The following is a 22207-nucleotide window of genomic DNA, read 5'->3' on the forward strand; positions in this document are numbered from 1 at the left end:
GTAGACATTTTAACTTTCTCATAAATTGACGAATTTGAAAAAGATAGTAGAAAATTTGAGGGCTTGTTGTGCCATATTTGGAACCATAAAATATATACTATTAATACTGTACTGCACTTTTGAGAGAGAACATTTGTTAACCTAATAATACAAATTTGATTTGACCCAAAATACAGCTTTGTTATTTAGAATGTTGTTTCTGTTTCAGAGTAAAGGAATGTGTAATTCTGCTGACGCTGCCACATCCAACAGCATTCCTCCTGCGTGATACTATCCGCATGTGGCAAGATGACCTGGATACCTTTAGCTTGGTTGTGTCCCCAGTTAAGGCCTTAGCTGAACATGGTGTCACTCTGCTAACACCAAAGGAAGCTGACACAGTGTTCAATATTAGAATATATGACAGAGACTGATGTGACATTTTTGACAACAAAAAATACATATACAACTATAAGTATTATAGATGGCAATCACTGGCGAGACAAAATAACTCATCTGTATATTTGGTAATGCAAATCCTAGTTTGTCTTGATCAGTGGAGGAGGTACATGTGTTCTCTTACATATTTGTTGGATAATTTAGATAATTTGTTTGGGTTTTGTCATTAAAAGGTTATTACTTATTTCTTTAATAAAGAAATTAAAAAAAATCCTTGCACTTCAAAGGCCAACTAAACTACAGGTGAGAGCCCCTTCAGTGGGTGGTTCTTTGACAAGGTGAGGAATTCTCTTGTGCACCACCTGCAGGTATGAGGGGGCAGCTCCTGCCTGCTGTAAGAGTACACAAGTGAAGTACACTCCCATGTGTGCACTATGCATGAAGTTCACTCCATGCTCTCTTCCCTGCCCATCTTGTCTGTCCCTCACTCCCTCTTACTTTTCATGACACTAAATAAACACACACTGCTCTGTTTCTCACTATGCCTCCCATGACATACAGAAGTGTGTTTCTTAGTGGAATTTGGACTGCTTGGGCTGTGTTACCTGGAAGTGGCACCAACACCAAAATACACCAGTAATTTTTTCCAAGATGACTTCTGTTTCCTGGAGGATTGAGAAAGGAAATGTGGGCCCCACGTATCTGTGGAACTTTTAAATCATTCTCTAGACCTAAAGGCATCTCTGGTCACTCTGCACCATCATTAAAGTGATGTGAGGCACCCCTGAACGCTATGTGCAGATGAAGGGTTAAAGGACTTTCCCTAAGGATTTTAGTCCTGTTGTCTTTCAGTTGATATTTTCTCAGACTTTTTATGTTAATGATCTCTCACACTGGTTTCACAGAGATAATCTTCCTTTCCTCCAACACTAGCTTCAACTTGCGATCGATAGATTGTCCTTCTGGGCCACCACTCATTGCTTCAAGTTCTATCCAGCTAAGACATGTGCTATAACTTAGAGGTGTGTTGTTCTTTGTCATGCTATGTAAATCTCATGATCACTAAATGGAACAACTTCCTGTTTCCCCTTTTGTCCGAACTGTATTGTTCCACAGTCATGCACTCCTGGTAGAATGCCAATTTTTGAGATGTTCGTATGTCTTTTCCAATCTTCCTGGAGGTCATTTGTCCCTTGATAGAAACCTTGGTGAATCCGATACCTTTGATATTGCTTTCCTTATATCCCTTATATTCTGTTCTCATATTAGTGTCTTGGGTGATATTTAGCACCTCTTGCATATGTAGCACCTTTTGAATATCTAGCAACACTGTACTGGGTACTGTGTAACTACCCAACTTGGCACCACCTTTTAATAATTACTTACTGTTACTTTTCCTGGAATATTTTCCCTTACTCACACTTCATTGCTCTGTTTACTGATAGGTCAAAGTCTGCCGACTGTGTTTGCTACTCTGTAGCTTTTCCTGATCAAACCTGTATGTGTTGCCTACTTCCGGAGCATCTTCACAGCAGAACTTTATGGGGATTTGTATGCTCTTTATCAGCTGCTTTCTCATCATTAATGTTCTTGTCATTGTGGTTCTCTCTTGCAGTGCCCTCATGACTGGGAGTATTTAATCCCTTACATCCTGTGGTGGTTGTAATACAATACTGGCCATTTCTTATCTATAGCAGATTTAAGACAGTTGAATTTTGCTGGGTTCCTAGCAAAACTGGAGTTACCTCAAAAGAACTTGCACTAAAGAGGACATTCATACTTGTCACATTTCCTGAAAAGGGATTCTTATTCTGATTTCTACTCAGTCATTCAATTGCCAATCCATGACTGTTGGCAAAGTAGTTGGTCTGCCATTACAGGCTGCATATTAGCCACGTACACTTATTGGTACTTAATGGAACAATGCCCTGCTCATTATTGTCCAAAGAGCATCGTCCCTGTAGAATGTCCAGATTATTAGAATGATTGCATGTCTTGCTTTTATAATGTCTCGCCGGGTTACTTGTGCCTCGACAGAATCTTTGGCGAATCTGATACTTGTGATGTCACTTGCCTTATGGCCTTTCATTCCCGTATTGATATCCTGAGTGATATTTAGCACCTTTTGAATGTCCCGCAACACAGACAGTGCTACTATCTTCCTGGCTTGTTGCTTTCTTTTGACAATTACTTGTATGAGATTCAAAGCACAGTCTGCAAGATGGAAATTATACAAATTGTTGCTTGAACTTTTTATTATATTTTCCTAGTTTCTAATCAAATGAATGTAATTTTCACAGGATTATGACAACTACTGTGCAGTTCATAAACCTGCTACAGGTACAGTAACGGTTGTGGGAGTACAAAAAGTACTGTAATTACACTTTTATTATAATTATGACAAGAGTTATCTGTGGGCTTGTAAAATACTCAAGAAAATAGAAATACTGCATAAGAAAATTGAAAGTGCTGTACAGTATATACTATGTAAGTTAAAGGAGTGCTAATATGTGCTAGCCACATATAGAAGAATGTATCATTCATTCACCACAAGTAACACCTAACAAGGTCTTGTTTTAACCTATTATGTCAAACTTAAACATCATAAAATTATGAGCAGCCCAAAACTGATGGTAGTTATCAAAATTACACACCTGGAGAGTGATGTATTTGATTTTGAACAATATTTGAACTGGTTGTAATTTTTGTTGAAGGAAAACTAAAACTTTTAATGTTAACAATGCAAAAATGCTGCTTAGCAAAATTATAGTGAAAATAAAAGTATTTATAATAATTAGTCTCCATTATATGCTTGTTTTTTGGCAAGAATAGTACATGTAATCTTAAGCATTTTTACATGCACAAGCATACCTGCATCTATGATTTGTTGCACTCCTCTCGTAAGTGGGTTAATTGTTCTTGATTTTAGTTCTACTTTAAATACATCAGACAAGTTGAATACCTCAATTGCAAATTAAAATTTGTTTGTATTCCATTGCTAGAGCAATACAAACATCATGGGCTCAAGAGTAAACTGCAGTGGCTAGCTTGGATAACATACAACCTGAGGAATATGAGCCTTGGAACAGGGGACCAAGGAAACGGTCAACCAAGTGTGTATCCACTGCAGCAGAATGGATGGCATGCAGGTAGTGGTAAAGTACTACCACCGGACACAACAAATTATGCATCCCCAGCTGGACCAACCAAGCATTAATCATCAAAGATGATCATGAAGATGACCAACTCATTCTTTGCCAGGAAAAAAACCACAAACAAAAACCACCCACTGAGAACCCCCACCTGCAGAAGAGAGTATGAAGCTTCCTAACCAATCCCCTGCAGCTGAAGACAAGAGCCAGCAAAAACACTGCTTTAAGGAAAATATCCCAGACTGAAGGGGGCAACCATGAACTGAGAGGAGGAAAGAAACACCAACACTTTGTCACGAGTCCAAGATGGCTCGTTTGGAGAATGAATGACAGCCCAAGACAACTTGCGAAATGGTGCTAAAGTTGTATTAATGCCAAATGCAAGCTGTGGCTGTGTTAAAGGTGAATAATCAAAGGTGAAGGTATTTGGCATAAGATACCAATCCTAAAATGACCATAACCTAACCACCTGCACACCATACAATCTGTGATGATCCCGCATCAGAAACTCCAGGCACTTTATAGTAGAAATCGAACCAGTTGTGTTCGGATAAGTGGTTGGTCATCCTGAAAAGCTAGGGGGAAAAAAATTGACAAACTCCATATTTATAAACAAATACAAATTACTAGTAGCATAAGCACTAAGTGTAATACACATTTGTTCCTCGATAGAATCCTTGGTGAATCCGATACCTTTGATATCGCTTGCCTTATGTGCTTTTGTTCTCGTATTTGCATCCTTAGTGATATTTACTGCCTTTTGAATCTCCTGCGACTTTGATGGTGCTACATAGTCTTGCCAGCTTGGTGCTTTCTTTTGACAATTACTTAAGTGTAATACAGAGAAAAAGCTTGATACTGGCAAGATATCGTATACATTCCGCTCCCCCTCCCAATAACAAAAGATGGTTGGGCATGTTCCTTTCAGTGTTCATTGGCCATCCATGGAAGCATTCTTTGCTACTTTGGGCAGAATTCCTTCCTAAGCTATTCTAACATTTATTATTTCACTCTGCAAAACCTAGTTTTCTGTATTCAAATTTTTATGTCCCCTAGACTAGCATCTTCATGGCAGAACTTTGTTATTCTCTATGCTCTTCATCTCCTGCTTTCTTGCTGTCAATCCTCCTTTGTGGTTGTAGTTGACTCTCGCAGTGCCCTCATGGCTCTGGAGTCCTTTAATTCAATCCATCTGGTGGTTGTCGAGATTCAACATTGGCTGTTTCTTATCTCCAGTAGATTTAAGACAGTTGAGTTTTGCTGGATTCCCAGCCATATTGGTACAGTATCTCTTTAAATGAGCGTGTGGACATTGCCGCTAAGGAAGAAATCCGCACTTGTCCCATCTCCCATAAAGGTATTCCTTATTCCAACTTTTACCCAGTTATTCATTCCTCCATCCTTGCCTGTTGGCAGAGTTGTTGGTCTTCTGTTACTGGTAACAAGCTGCATACTCTTAAAGCCATTTGGACCTAGCAGTTTGAGGGTTTAGGGTAGTGTCCCCCTGTGGCCTTCCTCCTACCACCGTAACTGGTGACGGGAAACAACTCTGGCAAGGCTGCGTATTGGCCATATGTGCTTAACTCATGGACACTTAATGGAGCGCTGCCCTGCTCCTTATTGTCCCTCTTACATTTGTGCATATCCTTGTTGAATGTCCTGACTTCCAGGACGAGCACGTGTCTTGCTTTCCGACCGTCCCCAATGGTCACTTTTCCCTCGATAGAATTCTTGGTGAATCAGGATACTTTTGATACCTTATGCGTTTCTGTTCTTTTATTGGCATCCTCGGTGATATTTAGCGCCCTCTGAATATTCCTCACATTTGATGGTGCTACATAGCCTTCCTGGCTTGGTGCCTTCTTTGATAAATAATTACTTCTGTGCATGACTTAATTCCAGTCTTGATATCCTTGACATTGAGAGCAAATTTTACTTTAGTTAAGCAGATTTTGTATGTTTCTCCTGTCACTTGTTCTATTCTTTGTGAGAGTTTTGGTACTTAGGACTATTTTTCATTGTATGTTTAATAGTTCCATGTTTATTTTTCCTGAACAATTTTCTTGTTGAAATTTTTATATATTGAACAGTTCTTCTTGCTTTTTGTTCTTTTGAACATATGTACAGGTATTAATGTTAGTGTGGATTTCTGCGTGTTTGTCAACCAAGTGTAACTTGTAGCATCAGAGATAGAAATGTTCTAGATTATTTATTCTAGTATTGTATATGTTATTTACAAATACATTAAAGTATTGCATAAACATAGGCTTCCATTTTTTTTTCAGTAACTAAACTGCTAATCGTAACTTGTATTTTGTCAAAATGAAGAGAGGTTCAAACTGGACCAAAATTTTTGGCTGAGTTACCAAGTAAGCTATCACTTTACCCCAAAATTAAAGCTAATGTCTGAATTTTTAACCTCGATATGCTTGTGTGTCTGCATATGGAAATATGTGCCTTGGAAGAAAACAAATTATATACAATAGTTGTACTTACCAGAGATAGCTGCAAAGAGTGTGTGTTGAGGCTTGGTGAGGAGTCAGTGTTACCCACAGAGACAGGATTGTCTGCATTTCTTCTTTCCTGGAGATATAGGTTCTTGATGACATTTGTTTCCAGTATGAATCAGTTTCATCAACTTTGTAAGCTTGTTTGGGAGTGTGGCCACCTTCTATGATTTCTTTTAATATCTGATGATAATGTTTGGCTGCTTTCATGTCTACATTCGCTGCTTCATCAGTTATCTTGATGTTTTGCAGATTGTGAGAATACTTGAAAATGAAATCCAAATATTTATACCCAATGCCATACAAGCATGGAACAACCCCAACACATTAACCAAACATGAAGCCACCAACACATTGTTAGAATGTCAAAACTCCAGAGCCCAAGGATCAGCCTAAGACCTATTAGACAAAACAGTAGACAATGCCTCAAACTTCCAAACATCACAAGCTCGAGGGAAGCCTGCAGGCTGGCTAGACTCAACATTGTGGACAATCCGAAACAAATGTGCCTAGGTAGAAGGAACCGATGACACTGGGTCAACAAACAATGCATCAACCAGTGTCCCAAAAGGTACATAAATAAGGAAACTGCCACCACAGGCACAATAAATGATGTACCCCCAGGCTGAACAAATCAAGAGCTAACAACCAAAAGACCCCACCAGAAATCAACAATTTCAATGCAAATTAGAAACGGAGAAGGAAGTAGATCAAGAAACTCTCCACCAGGGCCAAAGGAACAAAATCCAACTTCTGTAAGACAGCATAAAGCTCCCTGACCCTAAAATTGGAAGTATGAACCAAGAAAACAAGGCCTTTTAACTCAGGTTATGGATCAAATGGGTGACAGAACTGAGCATACAAAAAGAGACCGAGAACCTCATCCAGAGACCCAGAAGGCCCAAGAGGAATGTGAGCAGGCATAAAGTGAAAACACACACAAACAACTTGCAATATGAAGCTGATAAATGGTAACACTGTATGCCAACAAAAGTGACATTGTCGGACAAAAGAAGCCAACCAACAAATAACCAAGAAATACAATATCCACTGACCAGAGAAATGGTGGAGCCTCGGAAAAACATGGGGGTTCAGTTAATGGGCCAGAAGGGTCAAGAGCAGCAGGGACCAACAATTGCAACCAGAAGGCAAGAAGCTAATAGCTGTTACCATTCAAGCTGAGACTGAAAAGAAGGGGAGGGAGATCAAGGGAAACAAACAGGGCATAGGGACCCTACTGCCACAAGAGGAATAACCAAAACAAAACAAATTATGCCCCACCGAAGTGACAGGGAATGTAAACATTTTGGATGCAGCTTATAGAGGCAAAATGAATGACCATCGGCAAATTTGAAAACTTACCTCAAACTCGCACCCAGTGAGTGCAAGCTTGATGGGTCGGTCACCTCTGAACCACACTAAAGACCCATGGGTTCTTTCCACCCCCTGACGATGAAAACCAGGGAACCGGGTGCAGGCAGCCGCTCACCAGCAAACACCGAGTGTAAGTTCAGAGAAACAACAGCTATGATTGAAGTAAGCGACCTGCCTCAATCAAGCACACAAACCTCCAAATAATGAAAACCATGACTGCCCCTAAGCCTTGGAGAGGAGTTGAAGATGATGAAAGGTGAAGGGGTCGTGGTCAGGGTGTACGTCAACCTCAGTGTTGGTATCTTTCTGCCAAGGATTCTACAGTACATGTACAGTATACTCAGAAAAGCAAAGACCCTCAGTTTTTGCATTAACTGATGCTCTCTTTCACAAATATTTATATTTTGTTTAAATGTTTAGCAAAAAAAGGTAAAAAAGATTAAATTATTTTTAAAGGCAGTCTCAGTGTGATCCAGATCTCGTCATGTCATAAAAACACTACAAAGACAGATATGTTTACTAATGAAGAATAAATTATAATAGGCACCCTTAATTTAGATGTACAGGTAGGTACAAGTATATTTAGAGTGAACTGATTTGATAATGAATTAGGGAAGAGAAGAACACGAAAAATAAGTTGCCAGTTTATATCAGCGATAAGTCATACCGTTACTTCACAAAACCCTCTTTAAATTAATATTCCTTTGTCAAAGTGAGCTTCAAAGAGGAATTGGGGTATTTTAAGGCATGATAGACACATGTAAGATGGTAATACTAGTGTTCATAGGCATGAGTAACATGCATGATTCCTGCTATCAGCAGAGTAAATTTTAGACTTTTCAAGGTTTTACAAATTATAACACAAATATAAGAAATCTTCAAGGATCTGTGAAAATCTTGATATGGGAGGTGGGAATTATCCTGTGACATGACTGGGACACAGTGGTAATAAAGGCCTGACAGGCATATATTGTGGTGAGATAAGGCAGGGTAGGGACACACGGTGGTGAGTAAGCATGATAGGGATACATGGTGGGATAAGGCATTATAGGGACACATGGTGATGGGGATGCTTGAGTGGGGGATACTGTGGTGAGAAGGCATGATTGGGACACTTGGTGGGGAGAGAGAAGGCATGATAGGGACACATGGTGGAGAGAGAGAGAAGGCATGATAGGGACACATGGTGGAGAGAGAGAAGGCATGATAGGGACACATGGTGGTGAGAGAGAAGGCATGATAGGGACACATGGTGGAGAGAGAGAGAAGGCATGATAGGGACACATGGTGGTGAGAGAGAAGGCATGACAGGGACACATGGTAGTGAGAGAGAAGGCTTGATAGGGACACATGGTGGTGAGAAAGAGAAGGCATGATAGGGACACATGGTGGAGAAGGCATGATAGGGACACATGGTGAAGGCATGATAGGGACACATGATGAGAGAAGGCATGATAGGGACACATGGTGGAGAAGGCATGATAGGAACACATGGTGGTGAGAAGCCATGATAGGGACACATGGTGGTGAGAAGCTATGATAGGGACACATGTTATCACATTATATGATGGAGACATGTAGTGGTGCCACATGAGAAGATGGGGGACACAGTCAAGTGACATATAACATGACACGTGGTGGTGCCACATGACCCAATGGGGGGACATAGTAGTGCCACATGTCACGATGGCAACACAAAAGGGCCACATGACATGATAGGGATTCAATAGTGTTGTGTGATAGGATGGCGACACATGGTAATATACATGATATTATTGGGACTCAGTGGTGCCACATGACATGATGGGGACACATGGTGGTGCTGTAAGACATGATGTGCTGCACTATACTGTACTACATGTTAAGGGAGTAAGTGGGCAGAACAATTAGGATACAGTAACTAACCATTTCTACAGTCCAGTAAAATGCTGTCATAATGAAAAATGCTCATTATTATCAATGTCTATCTCTAAAAAAATTTATATATTATTTTCTCAAATATTATAATAAATTACAGGAAAAATACACAGAATTTAGTTCAGTTCATATCCCTTATACTGTTTAACAATTTTGTGTGACAATGACACATTTTAGTACAGTATCTGTAAGCAATCCAGATGTTAAATTGCGTCAATAAGTTTCGGAATTTGTGAAAATCACTTCCTTGACCATTCTATTTTTACTTTCATGAGAAAACTCTTAACATACATAAGCACCATGTGGTCAGACCTAGCAGGTGACCAACCAATGTATTGAGGGGAACATCCAGCCAATCCCCCTCTTCACTCAAGACAATAATCACTCTGCTCGTATGTATTTGCTTGTCATTTTACAAATATCCTTGATGAAAAATTATACACGTACTCTTTCTTTTTGGTTTACAGCAATATAAGTCGATCATTTGCGAACATATCCATATTTATTTTATTACAAATTATAAATGAGGAATGGTTAAATATATATAAACTTTCATATACATAGCAACACCATGCATAAACTATAATGCATATACCATTTTTTTTATTCATCTATACAGTACTCTAGAGCATTCATTTCTGAACATTTTACACAAAATTCATAATTATATATATATATATATATAAAAAAAGAGTGAAATCTTAAAACAACAGCATTGAATGTAATGAAACACCTCTTTCTCGTGGGTCCAAGGTCTCTGTGCTAGCAACTCTTGATAGCTACACATCTATCAAATCACACCAGGCTCTTGCGAGTCATTAATAATCAACCGGAGACTAGAGGTCAAAATCTTGTGTCCTCAGAGGTGCTGAGAGCAGAGGATACTAGATCACTCTAGCTAAGGAAATTGCCACAAAAAGATAGCGTGAGACAAAACAGACATCAGCAAGGCAAAATTAGCCCATCCTCCTATTTTGGTAGTACTTATAGTAACGACGAGGACTATAGTCTATATACCGACGTACAACGAAATTAGAAAGTAGAAATCTGAACTATTGGGTTGGACAAACTGGAAAACTATTTTTTACTTGTGTTGCTTTGACAAACTAATCTAACCTTCGTAGGCCTAATACACGATATCTCAGGCCTAATATAGTACATGTGTGTGTTATACTAGGCCTAGGAATATTTAAGTTTGTTTTCTAACTTCATTATTTTAAAAGGAATTCCTTACTAGTCAGTATACTACTATCTAAAAGCTAAGTATGTACGAATTTGCGACTATTGACAATCGTCACAATAGGTACTATCTAAACAGGAGGATGGGTTGAGCAAAATAAACAAAAACAAAACACAGTAGTTAGGTCGTTTCATTGCTCGGGCAGCTTGAGGAGAACAATTTTGCAGAGTCCACACAACACGTGAGGCTGGTAAACATGCTCATGAAGCAAATACTAAAAGTAGAACAATACACTAGCAAATAGCCCCATGGGACAGTTTAAAGAATGGCCAGCACTTGTCTGGACAGAGAGAGACCCTTTAAGGAAAGGTGACAGATGAAGCACTACATAAGGTAGCACCAGGTGAATGACTGAGGGGGAGGGGGGGGGGTACACTGTAGAGGGGGGTATATTTCCTGGTGCTGCCATCTTATGGTGGGGAGGTGGAACTAGTGGTGAAATAATGTGACTACTGGGTCTCCTGTTTCCTGATTATTTTCTTTTTTGCCTTACTCTGCCTTTTTGGTGGCTATATACTCAAAGTGATCTAGTATTCTTTGTTCTCTGCTCTTGTGGGGTAACCAGGTTTTGACCTTCGGTCACCACTAGGATATTAATAACTTGTAAGGGCCAGGTGCAATTTAATAGGATAACCAACAGCAGTTAGCAACAGGAAGCCACCCTGGAACCCTCCCAGAAAAAAAAAAGATAGTACAAACATATTATGTATTGCTGAGCCGAGCCCTGAGAGGGGCGGACTGTTAGCTGTGAGGCATGTGAAAGTGCTAATGAACACTGCCTTTGTACCAGTTAATAGTATAGGGTACAAGACATCAAATGGCTAGTGATAGAGGATGTATGAAACTTATTTAAAATCAATGACATCCTTGTCAATTAAAGCTATCTCATTTTTATAAAGGAGTAATAATGTTAAGGAAACTGTTAGGAAAACAACCTGAAGAGACTAATATATGCAAGTTCATCATATGATTATGTATAAGTTAATTTATGGAGCAGGTATGTCAAAGATGAAATGTTAACTGGTGAATGATGAGGTGCATGTATTGGTGCCCTTTTGACCTAAGAATGCCTTACACGGTACACAAACTATGTCCAATCCAAATGAGTAAATTATTGCAATGCATCACACTATAGTATAATTTAATATTTATTCTCACAGATCATAATTCAGAGCTTGGAATTTTCAAAGAGCATCAAAAACTGCAAATAAAGTTACTGTAATAAATATTGTGCAATTAAGAAGTTATTTCACTTGACAGATCAGCTGCAAAATGTGTATCTTCCTAGCACTTAACAGACAATGGATTTGGTACACAAGACATTAATCTAAAATAGAGGAACATGCACTGTATGGGTTCATTCATTGGCTTTCACTTGGATAATCAGTAGCAAAAGCTGCACAAATGAAAAGTGACAATAATGAAGGCAGAAAAGTACTGGGAAATAAAGAGCTTAATATTAGCCCAACGTGACAACCAGGTTTCTTTGATATCACGGGAGGTCTTGTTAAATACTGTTTTCAAATGCAAAAAGAAAAATAGGCATTTATGACCTTTGCAAAATAAAATCTTGTTAAGGCTCATTACTATCAGCTTCAAGGCTAACATGAGCCTTATAAGCAGACTGACATGAAAATAGGACATTCATGTCAAACCATCTGAGGTTATGCACCAGACATCACGTCTTAAAACACATTTACCTGATGAACATTAAAAGCTGTAACATGCCACAAATTCAACTTGGGCTGAAGCTGTTTATAGTCAATCACTACATATATAGTCTTCCATTTATCCCATAATCATTCATTCCTCCAATTACACTAACATGTACACTTCTAGTGGTTTTACAAAAGTTCACTTGTCTGACAAAAAATACAATACTGATTGTTTTTCTTATTAACTCATTGCATGCTTTATCTAAGTTATCACTGAATACCCTTGTCCTGGGTGGTTAAACCCAATCCGCAGAGAACAACTAACAGGTCACAAGTAGTTACATTTCAAAAGTAGTGAGGATTTCCTTCCTCAGCTGCAAGCTATATTTACAGAACTCATGTACCTAGTACACAAAAGCAACTCTTTCTTTCAAGGTCAGAAAGAGAATAATATTCATGACAATTAACTTAGCAGTCACACAATGACACCCAACAGTAGTTGCCAAACATAACTTGGAATAAATAAGCAATGTGTGACAATGTAATGTTGATAAAGGTAGCCTCTTCTTAGGCTCACATACCACTGGTAAGGAAGCTCAACACTTAACAAACATCCAAAATAACTTATATAAACTAGATTTACTTACAATCTAGTATACCTTTGGCCATGAATGAAGAAAATATCACATTATCCCAAGCCAGCATGTAATAGACAGATGTATACTTAGTTGTACAACAAGTTATAACATCCATCGCATTATAATTACAGTAGAGTACTATGATTATTTGTCGTGACTCCTTATTTCTCACTTAACCCAAAAATATGCCCAATTATCTACAGCAGCACATTAATGGTTTCTGAATACTGGAAAGCTCTGGGAGCCAATTGTAACAATTTAAAAAAGATTATTTAACTAGTAAGCTGCCTTCCTTAAAGCATCCCTAGATTGCAGCATGCAATTTGTCATTTTTTTTCATTAAAACTGAAATACTGAATATTAATGATATAATTACACAGCTGCTAACCACGGGGCTTTATCATCCACCACATGTAAGAGGAACAAGAAGCTGCCATTTCTAAATCCCTATCCCCTATTTATCTTAATATCAACAAGTGTTTTTTCAATGTCAGATAAAAGAAGATCTCAGAGTTAAGCCAAATGACTCATCTGTGGGATTAAGTTGAGGTACAACTTTTTACAACTACTTGCTCTTGTTGGACAGTTTGCAACGGAAGGAGCGCTGCTTGGCAATCAAGTTGGGTAGTGCTGGCTTGGGTCGAGAACAAGCCGGGTGTGCAGGAAGGTTGTGTGGGGCACCAACTCCCTCACTCCCATCAACTTCTGTTTGTTAAAAACATTTGCATGAGTATTGGGTGGATTTAAACTTAATTCATATAAATAACTATTAGTTTATTGTCAGCTCTCTTGGAAGGGAACACTGCAATTAGATTAAATATGTTGATGAATTACTACACTGTACAAACATCATTAAGTTATGCAGTGAAAATAGATATTTTTTTAGCTACTTTATTCCTGTTTGACCTACTAAAGATATTTGCTAAGAAGCAATCATACTTCTTGATACGTCATGGGATTCCTGAAGGGAAGGGCAACTATATACATGGCAATACATGGAAACTAAATCAATGCACAAGACTCTCTACCGATCAGCAGGAATTCCTGTCAATTGATACACAAGTATTAATACAACTTATGCCTGACTTGGTATAAATTGTACAACTTATACAGAGTCATGATGGTACAGTGGTAGAGTTTGCGGCCAGCAGCATCTTGGTTACAGGTTCCAGTCATCTCAGAGCTCCAGTTAATTTTGTCATTGATACACAATATTTGTATGATTTCTGTATGTATTTGATGTTGGGGCATACAGTGTTGAACTACTTCTAACTATCTTCTACTACTAAGCACCCGACTGCTTGGGGGTTATATGTAAAACTATCAATGTTCTCCTACATTGTGCAATTCATGGGGTAAAGTGCATGGCAAGACGAGGAGCCTTGGGTGGGGAGAAGGAGGGGGAATTTAAGCAAATTTATGTAAGCACGTAGGAGAGCAGCATCATGCATGAGTGTGTATTAGACTTATTCATGAATGTGTATGTCACAACTGCTTTTGTCCATTTCTGATGTATCTTCATACAAGCCAAGAAATATATTTTGTTTGTTAATGAGCATTGAGCTAAATTTGTGAGTTTTAAAGTGTTAAGGATGCAGTATACTGCAGAAGTAAATTTGTACCGTTGTTTTAGGTACAAATCTATATATATAGCATATATCTTCTTTGTACATTTCCAATTGGATGAAGGAGGTTAATTATTACTGTAAGGCTATGAAGCATGGAAACAACACAAAAAATAGTATGCCAGACAACATTTGGCAGATACCTGGAATGGGCAGTATTTAGACACCCAACCCACACATCAGAAAATATAGGAAATAATGACATTTCAGTAATTACATATGGTAAGGAAGTGAAGTGAAAGGTTGTAAAAAGGTTGAAGTATAGGAAAAATAAGACCAACGAAGGCATAATGGCAAGGGGAACGACATGAAACAGAAACAAGAGAAAGAAAAGTGTGTGCGCTTAGAGGTGCTAAAGCTAAGTTAGATCATATTTGTTCAGAAGGTTTAAAAAATGCAATTAATTATGTACTGAGAAAGGCAAGAGTCAACAGCAACAAAGCCAGGACTAAGATTCATTTTGGGCATGTTTTGTATGGGAGCATCATCCTATGCTGCTGGTGTTTATCATATTTCCTGTTCCTCTTCTCCTCTCCAATGCTTTGGTGAAAACGTTCTTTTAATGGTAGACTAGAAGAACTCTTAAGTCTGCAGACACCCACGATGCTCTCTTTTATCACATTAGGAACTCTTAATCATCCTATAGATGTGTCTTCTATAATTATCTTTTCTGCATCTACTCTTTACAGATGCCATCTTGTCAAGACAGATCTCAAACACAATATACCTAACAAGATTCTTTGTCCTGGCTTTGTTGCTGTTGACACTTGCCTTTCTCAGTACATAGTTAAATACTTTAACCTTCTTAAAAATCTATGAAAGAAAATTTGCTCAAAACATTAAGATCCAGTCTTTTTTTGCCTATATAAGAAAAAATATTAAGGCAAGAGAGACTATAAGCCCCATAAAATGAGACCAACCAAATTATAACTGATAATAAAATGGCATCCAACACTGTGAATCAATATGTATTGATTCATGAGAATTCACACTAGAATGATTAGACAACATTCCAATACCCACACAAATGTTTGAAGCAGGGGAAGAGAATAGATTAAGGTATATCCCAATAATGTACAAAACAATCGGAAAGAGCATTGAGAAATTAAAGGAATCTAGAAACCCAGGTGTAGATAGAATTCAATCCAAAATTGTAAAAACACTGCCCGAGGAACTGTTTACCATTGAAACAACTGTTCAAAAAAAAATTTTGGACCAAGGGGAAAGTCCCTCTAGTTTGGAAATATGCAAATATATCAAATATCTTCAAAATAAAGGTAGAATGATCTCAGCAGAAAACTACTGACTGATCAGCCTAACCTCACATATAAGCAAGCTCATGGAGAGAATCCTAAAGGGAATCATTCACCATCTCATAGTGCACAATTTAATCAAATCAATACAATATGGTTTTGTTAAAAAATATATCCTGCCCACTAACCTGTTCACATTTTTTAAAACAGTAACAAGCTATTCAGACAAAGGACTTATAGCAGACATATTTTACATGAACTTCTCTAAGGCTTTTGATTAGGTACAAAATGAAAGACTGGCTAAAATAATATAAGCACATGGAATAAATGTTAAAATAATAGAATGGATAAGAGAGCAAAGGGGTCGTTGTAAATGGAAATGTATCTGAGCGGAAAAATGTGGCGAATGGAATACCACAAGGTTCCATCTTGGGGCCAACCCATTTTGTCATATACATCAGTGACATAGATGAGAATATTACTAACCATATCATCAAATTTGCAGATAACACTAAGAGCTATGGTAGAGTAGGAAGTGAAAACAATATCATGAACTCAACAAATGGTCAGAAGACTGGCAAATACTTTTTAATGGTGAAAAATGCAATACCTTGCATGTACTGCATAACAATGCATATCACAACTAACATATCAATAACACAGCACACCGATGAAGAAAAGGACCTAGGAGTTGAAAGATGTGCAAGAAGTAGGAGCTATAGTAAAAAGAAAATGCCAATCAAACCCAAGGAATAGTCAAATGAACCTTTGACTTCAAGGAAAAGACAGTGATTATTCAACTGTACAAATCACTAGTGCACCCCAATATTTTTATTTTTGTTTATTTTTATATACAAGAGTTGTTACACTCTTATACAGCTACTAACATGCATAACGTTTCGGGCAATTATGCTCAATCCGTTGAGCACCTCAATCTCGATACAGTAGTCCAATCTGGACTACTGTATCCAAGCACGTAGAGACCTTGCCTTTAAAGGGACATATTTGCTAAGGAGAGAGATCAACACATACACACCGACAAAAAATCTTCCCAGAACTACTTCAATTCTCATAGGGCCACAGAACTTACAACACTGCAAACCAAACATGTAAAAACTAATCTCATCACGAGCTTTAAAATACTGAAGTTGGAGGATATCAATCCAGGCCACTTCTTTAAAGGCTCAAATATAACACATACAAGGGGCAACAGCTTCAAACTCAACAAGCCACAGTTTATGACAGAAAACGGATGCTTTAACACACAGGGTTGTAGTCGCATGGACCTGCCTACATATCAACCTGAAAATGCCAAGGCATAACTGCAGTTCAAAATTCAGTTGGAGAAATATCGTCTTGAGGTTATCTTGAGATGATTTCAGGGCTTAGCATCCCCCGTGGCCCAGTCCTCGACCAGGCCTCCTTTTTGTTACACACCCCCAGGAAGCAACCAGTAGCAGCTGTCTAACTCCCAGGTACCTATTTACTGCTAGATAACAGGGGCATCAGGGTGAAAGAAACTCTGACCACTTGTTTCCGCCTCCATCGGGGAGCGAACCCGGAACCTCGGAACTATGAATCCGAAGCGCTGTCAACTCAGCTGTCAGGCCCCTCGTCAGGAACAATGCCAGGACCTTTGACAAGAATCTGGCTTCCTGCCTCGTCGAGGCCATTAGAGAGATGGTGACCCTCAGGTAATTTTGGGTAACAAATGTGACCTGAATTTTATTTAGACCCTTTAGGCTCTCTTTCTTTTCTATCTCTTATGTTGCTATCTCTCATTCTATTTCACCTCATTCTTCTCTCCGTTAGGCCTTCTGCAATTTTCTTTTTTTATACACGTACTTCATCTTCTTTACTTCCCCTTTTTCCTGTATGTCGACCTTCTTGCCTTCCACCTCACTTTATCATCTTATATTCAGTATACTGTAATAACTTTCCCTACCATTCCTTTCATGACATAACTTTATAATAGTCGAGGATGGATCATAATGTCCTCACTTCCTTTATTGTGAGATGTGTGGGTTGGGTGTCTAATGTTCAGCCACATTATTATGACTTATTGTCTGCACACACACACATGTTTAGTATGGCATCTACAAGTTTGTGTTTACTGGCAATTTATTGAGCAGGAGAGAAATACCAACTTATAAATTAAATTAATATTTTGTAAAAATATGTGTACATAAAAATGAGAATTAGAAGACTGTATAAAGAAGAACAAAGTGCAAAAATCAATGACTTAAGTTTAAGAACAAACTTTAAATGGACAAGTTCAAAGTTCAAAGAAAGATGTGATAATGGATGAAACTAAAAAAAACAAAAAAACAAATAGTTTGCAATTTGTGTCATGTGCATATAAATCTATCTTATATAAGTGCTGTAGATATACAGCACTTAAAAAGAGATAATTTACCCTACGACAGCTTTTTGGTTATATTACCAGCTCCATATTCCAACAGAGTACAGTACAGTATTTAAAAAAATGTGGTGTGCATGTCCAAGATAACACCATCACAACACCATTCACTCAAGTTACATACTGTATTATATAATCACTACTATACCAACCTCTGCTTCTTATAAGCTTACAATTTATATAATATAGCAATTTTTACCTTGCTAGTTTTTTACAGCTTTCTTTAGTTTTGTTTAATAGTTTCCATTTTTAAATATGGTTCACTTTAAATTAGTAAACTAAATTAATTATATAATGGAAGACCAAATTTAATGTATTTACTGTCAGTCTAAAAACATTTGTTACATGAATTGTCACTTAGGTGATATAGAGTATTATAGATTTATTTAATCAAAATTGTTTTTGACCGTTAACTAGTTACAATAACTTCTTGCACAAAAGTGAAATCCCAGCTAATTTACATTTATAAAACATATTTCCAAAAAGTTAGATTTAGCTGTTAGGCTCACCAGTGATATTAATACTTTTGAATAATCTGTTGTGCTATGAGGTCTTCATATATAAATTAAATATAAATAAATTAGCAATGCATTGACAATTATGACCAACATAATGCTAGTCACAACTAAACTCTTTACTTTTCTATTGTTGGGGACAGAGAGCTTTCTTAATCTTATCCAGGTCCTTCTTGGCCAACTACTGACCTTTCCTAGCATGCAACCTACAACAGATGCCTATCTCCCAGGCACAGCCTATTTAGTGCTATATGAATAGAGACATCAGGTGAAAGGAAATGTAATCAAACGTTTCTGTCCTGACAAGGGACTAAAACCCGGGATCGTTCGGTTGTGATACGATTGCTGTGACCACTTCACTACAGGACCTTCAAATCTATGATGCAATTAAACAAAATAAATAAATAAATAAATAAAATAAAAAGTTGAATGTAATGAAATACCTCTTTCTGGGTGAGCCCCAGTATCTCCCTGAAGCTATCTTGCTGAGATGGCTCCACCCTGCTGGGTTACACTAGATGTGGAGCTGATGTAACGTTTGGCTTACCAGGGACCAGTGCCAGAACCTGGCCCCCCCCTCCCCCCTCCTCACAGGGGGGTGCAGAGAGCAGGTCCCACCAGAGAGCACTGCCACCCCATTGGTAAAGCATCCAGAAAGTCTGTGAACTAATACTGACCACTGCTGGGTTCAAAGAGACTGAAGCCTCAAAACTGCCAAATCAACTCCCCCCAACAATATAAACAAATGATCGAATCTCTGGGAAACAAGCTCGAGCTTGTTAGCATTATCCCCACTAGTTGGGGGGCCTGGAGCCAGAAAAGGAGACAGCTGCATAAGAACATGATGCTCACCAGGGCCAAATGAACAAAAACCCCATGTCCAGCGAAGAGCATGAAGCTCCCAACCCTATAACCAGAGGCAAGCACCAACAGAACAAAGAGCCTTAGAAAAATAATTCCAGACCAAAGGGAACACTGTAAACTGAGGAGAAGAAAGAAAAGCAAGAACACAGCCAAAGGACCAAGATCTAGGAGGAAGGGAAAACGACACACACTGACAACCACACGAGGCCCAGCCAAGTCCAAACCTGGGACAGAACCAACTAGGACTTCTGTCAGTTCACTAAGAATCCAAACATAGTGAGCTGGGAAAGAATCAGATCCTTGGTTAGTAGACATGCAGATTGACTGGGGAGTCAAAACCAGCCAGTTGTTGAAGTAAACCAGAATACAAACCACCAACAAACAAAGTAAAGTCACCATGATCCGAGCCAATCTGGTAAAAACACATGGAGCTAAATTCAAGCTGAAAGTAAGGACCCTGAAGCAGTAAGGCTGCTGCCCCAACTATGAAACCTAACCAATTTCTGAACCTCAGATGGGATGTGTCAATAAATGTCCTTAGAGGTACAGAGAAATCATCCAGGCCCCAGCCTCCAACACGAGGCAAACCTAGGCCAGAGTGGTCATGTGAAAAGTGGGGAAGGAAATGAATACGCTCGACCTCCAAAAGATTGAAGATGAAATGAAGACATATTTCGGGACCGAAAAGAGACGAGATGCCCAACGAAGAGACAAGGTCGTTTCAACTATGCCAGAAGCCACCCACTCTGCAGTGACCTAACCGAGACAAAGGCAAGATGCCTGCCCTGAAAGCTCCATCTCCTGGGAGGGAAGGCAAGGACTGATCAAACAACATGAAAAACCCATAAATTGAGGGAGCAAGAGTCGGCAAACTAAGAAAGCCGCTTAGTGTAATATTAGTGACAGCAGTTGTAGTGTAATATTAATGACAGCACTTGTCATGCCTGATCCCGGGCTGGGCTTGTGGGGTATTATCTGCTATGTTACCAGCAGGTGTCTGAAGTGCTTTGGGTAAGCTGCACATGTGCAATATGCTTAGAATGTAAGCACATGCTCAGAATGTAAGCACATGCTCAGAATGTAAGCACATGCTCAAACAATATGGTGAGGTGTCATGTAAACAAAAAATAGGAAAATGGCATTATGTAAGTCAAGAAAATGTTAAGAGGGAAAGTGGAATCTTGGGTGTAGGTTAGGAGTGGACTCTAAACTTTATCAATATGCAGTGACTTTCCCTATGAAGGCAGCAGGTATCGTCTATTTTTAATGTCTCACACAATTTCAACCAAATATTAAAGAAAAGTACATTTCAAAACTCATCTACTTTGAAGACTCAAATTCTATCCTAGTTTTTACTAACTTCTAGTTACACACACAACTTGCATACAAAACTTTTTAATAATGCAAATGAATTAAGAGTACTTCGTGTGTATCAACGTCTGCACGAGGTGACATTTGAAATGCATAGCTAGTCTATGTATGTCTCTCAAGGAATGATAACTGAGGACATGAAGTAAATAACTGAGTTCTTCTGTCATAAACAATTGTAATGTAACTTGTACAAAACCAAAAGGCTAAAATGACCGGTTTGAAATGTGTACAAGATTATTTCACAACTCGGGTACATAACGCTTTCCTAGTACAAAACTCTAATGTATACATATACTGCAATAATTATAAATGTTTCAAGAAATTTTTATTTTACTAGATCAACTTTGAAAATATTTTAAATTGTGTCTTAAATAAAATAGCCAGATTTGTGAAATACTGTTACTCAAATAAATGCACACAAATTTATGATAATACATGGATTAATATATTCCTTCAGGTTCTAGTAGCCAATGGTGTGTGTGTGTGTGTGTGTATGTGGAGGGGAGGGGGGACAGGCTGGGGGTGTTTATTTTACATAAATCTTTCACATACTTAGCAATTAAGTTTGTGAGGGAATAGCACACACAGAAGAAGTCAGTCTTGCCTGCCCACATTCTTCAACATCACTTCTGAGCAGAAAACACAGCAAGTATAAGCAAGTTTTGCTTATGAACAATTTTGAAGGCATTTTTAAAAGGTAAAGCCTCCCTTAGTAGCTCCCCAAACTGAGTGCTGTCTAGCCAAGCTTTAAGGATATCCACAAGACTTCTGAAATCCCAATTTGCCTACCAGATGCCAGGACCAGAATCTAGCTCTCCGTATGAGGCGAAGGAATCTTGGGGGATCACAGATCAAACCAAAACCAAGAAAAAATCAACCAGATCAACAAAACAATCCACTGTTTTAAGAAATTAAGTATGAAGGTAATGAGACAAACGACTGTTGGTACGATGTAAAAACTCCAAGCTGCATGCAGGCACTTAATTAAAAAAAAGTTGCCCATGTGTTTCATATCTTTCTTGGAGACTCTTCCTTCACAGCAGTCAAGAGTGCCTCATTTGCTCCTGCCCTTTTCCATAATGTTAGGTCACAGCAGCTCCACGCTTAGGTGTCCTTGTTGCCTTTGGCATCAATTGTGGCAGACTACAGTCCTTGCACCAGCTTAGTAGAGGTTCTCTGTTCCGGCATGGTGTACAAGATCTTCTCTAAGCAAGTATGTATTGGTCCTGGGACCTCATTTGAAGATTCCTGTGCCTTATTGTCCACTACTACAACTCTTGCAGATCCCGTGCTGTTTGC

At 38.5% G+C, this 22207-nt stretch overlaps 2 protein-coding genes across 2 annotated transcripts in view; one reads left to right on the forward strand and one right to left on the reverse strand.

Moving 5' to 3' along the window:
- Rint1 (RAD50 interactor 1) overlaps nt 1–5795 on the forward strand; it is a 29606-nt gene extending 23811 nt beyond the window's left edge. Inside the window, 1 exon segment of the mRNA XM_045740655.2 lies at nt 209–5795. Coding sequence (XP_045596611.2) covers nt 209–413 — 205 coding nt within the window. The 3' untranslated portion in view covers nt 414–5795.
- A 2119-nt stretch (nt 5796–7914) lies between these two features.
- Nucleotides 7915–22207, reverse strand: part of Nf1 (neurofibromin 1) — a 139288-nt gene continuing 124995 nt past the window's right edge. Inside the window, 1 exon segment of the mRNA XM_045740650.2 lies at nt 7915–13566. Within this exon segment, the coding sequence (XP_045596606.2) occupies nt 13427–13566 (140 nt within the window). The 3' untranslated portion in view covers nt 7915–13426.

This window comes from Procambarus clarkii, chromosome 13 (assembly GCF_040958095.1).
Source record: "Procambarus clarkii isolate CNS0578487 chromosome 13, FALCON_Pclarkii_2.0, whole genome shotgun sequence".
NCBI classification, from domain to species: domain Eukaryota; kingdom Metazoa; phylum Arthropoda; class Malacostraca; order Decapoda; family Cambaridae; genus Procambarus; species Procambarus clarkii.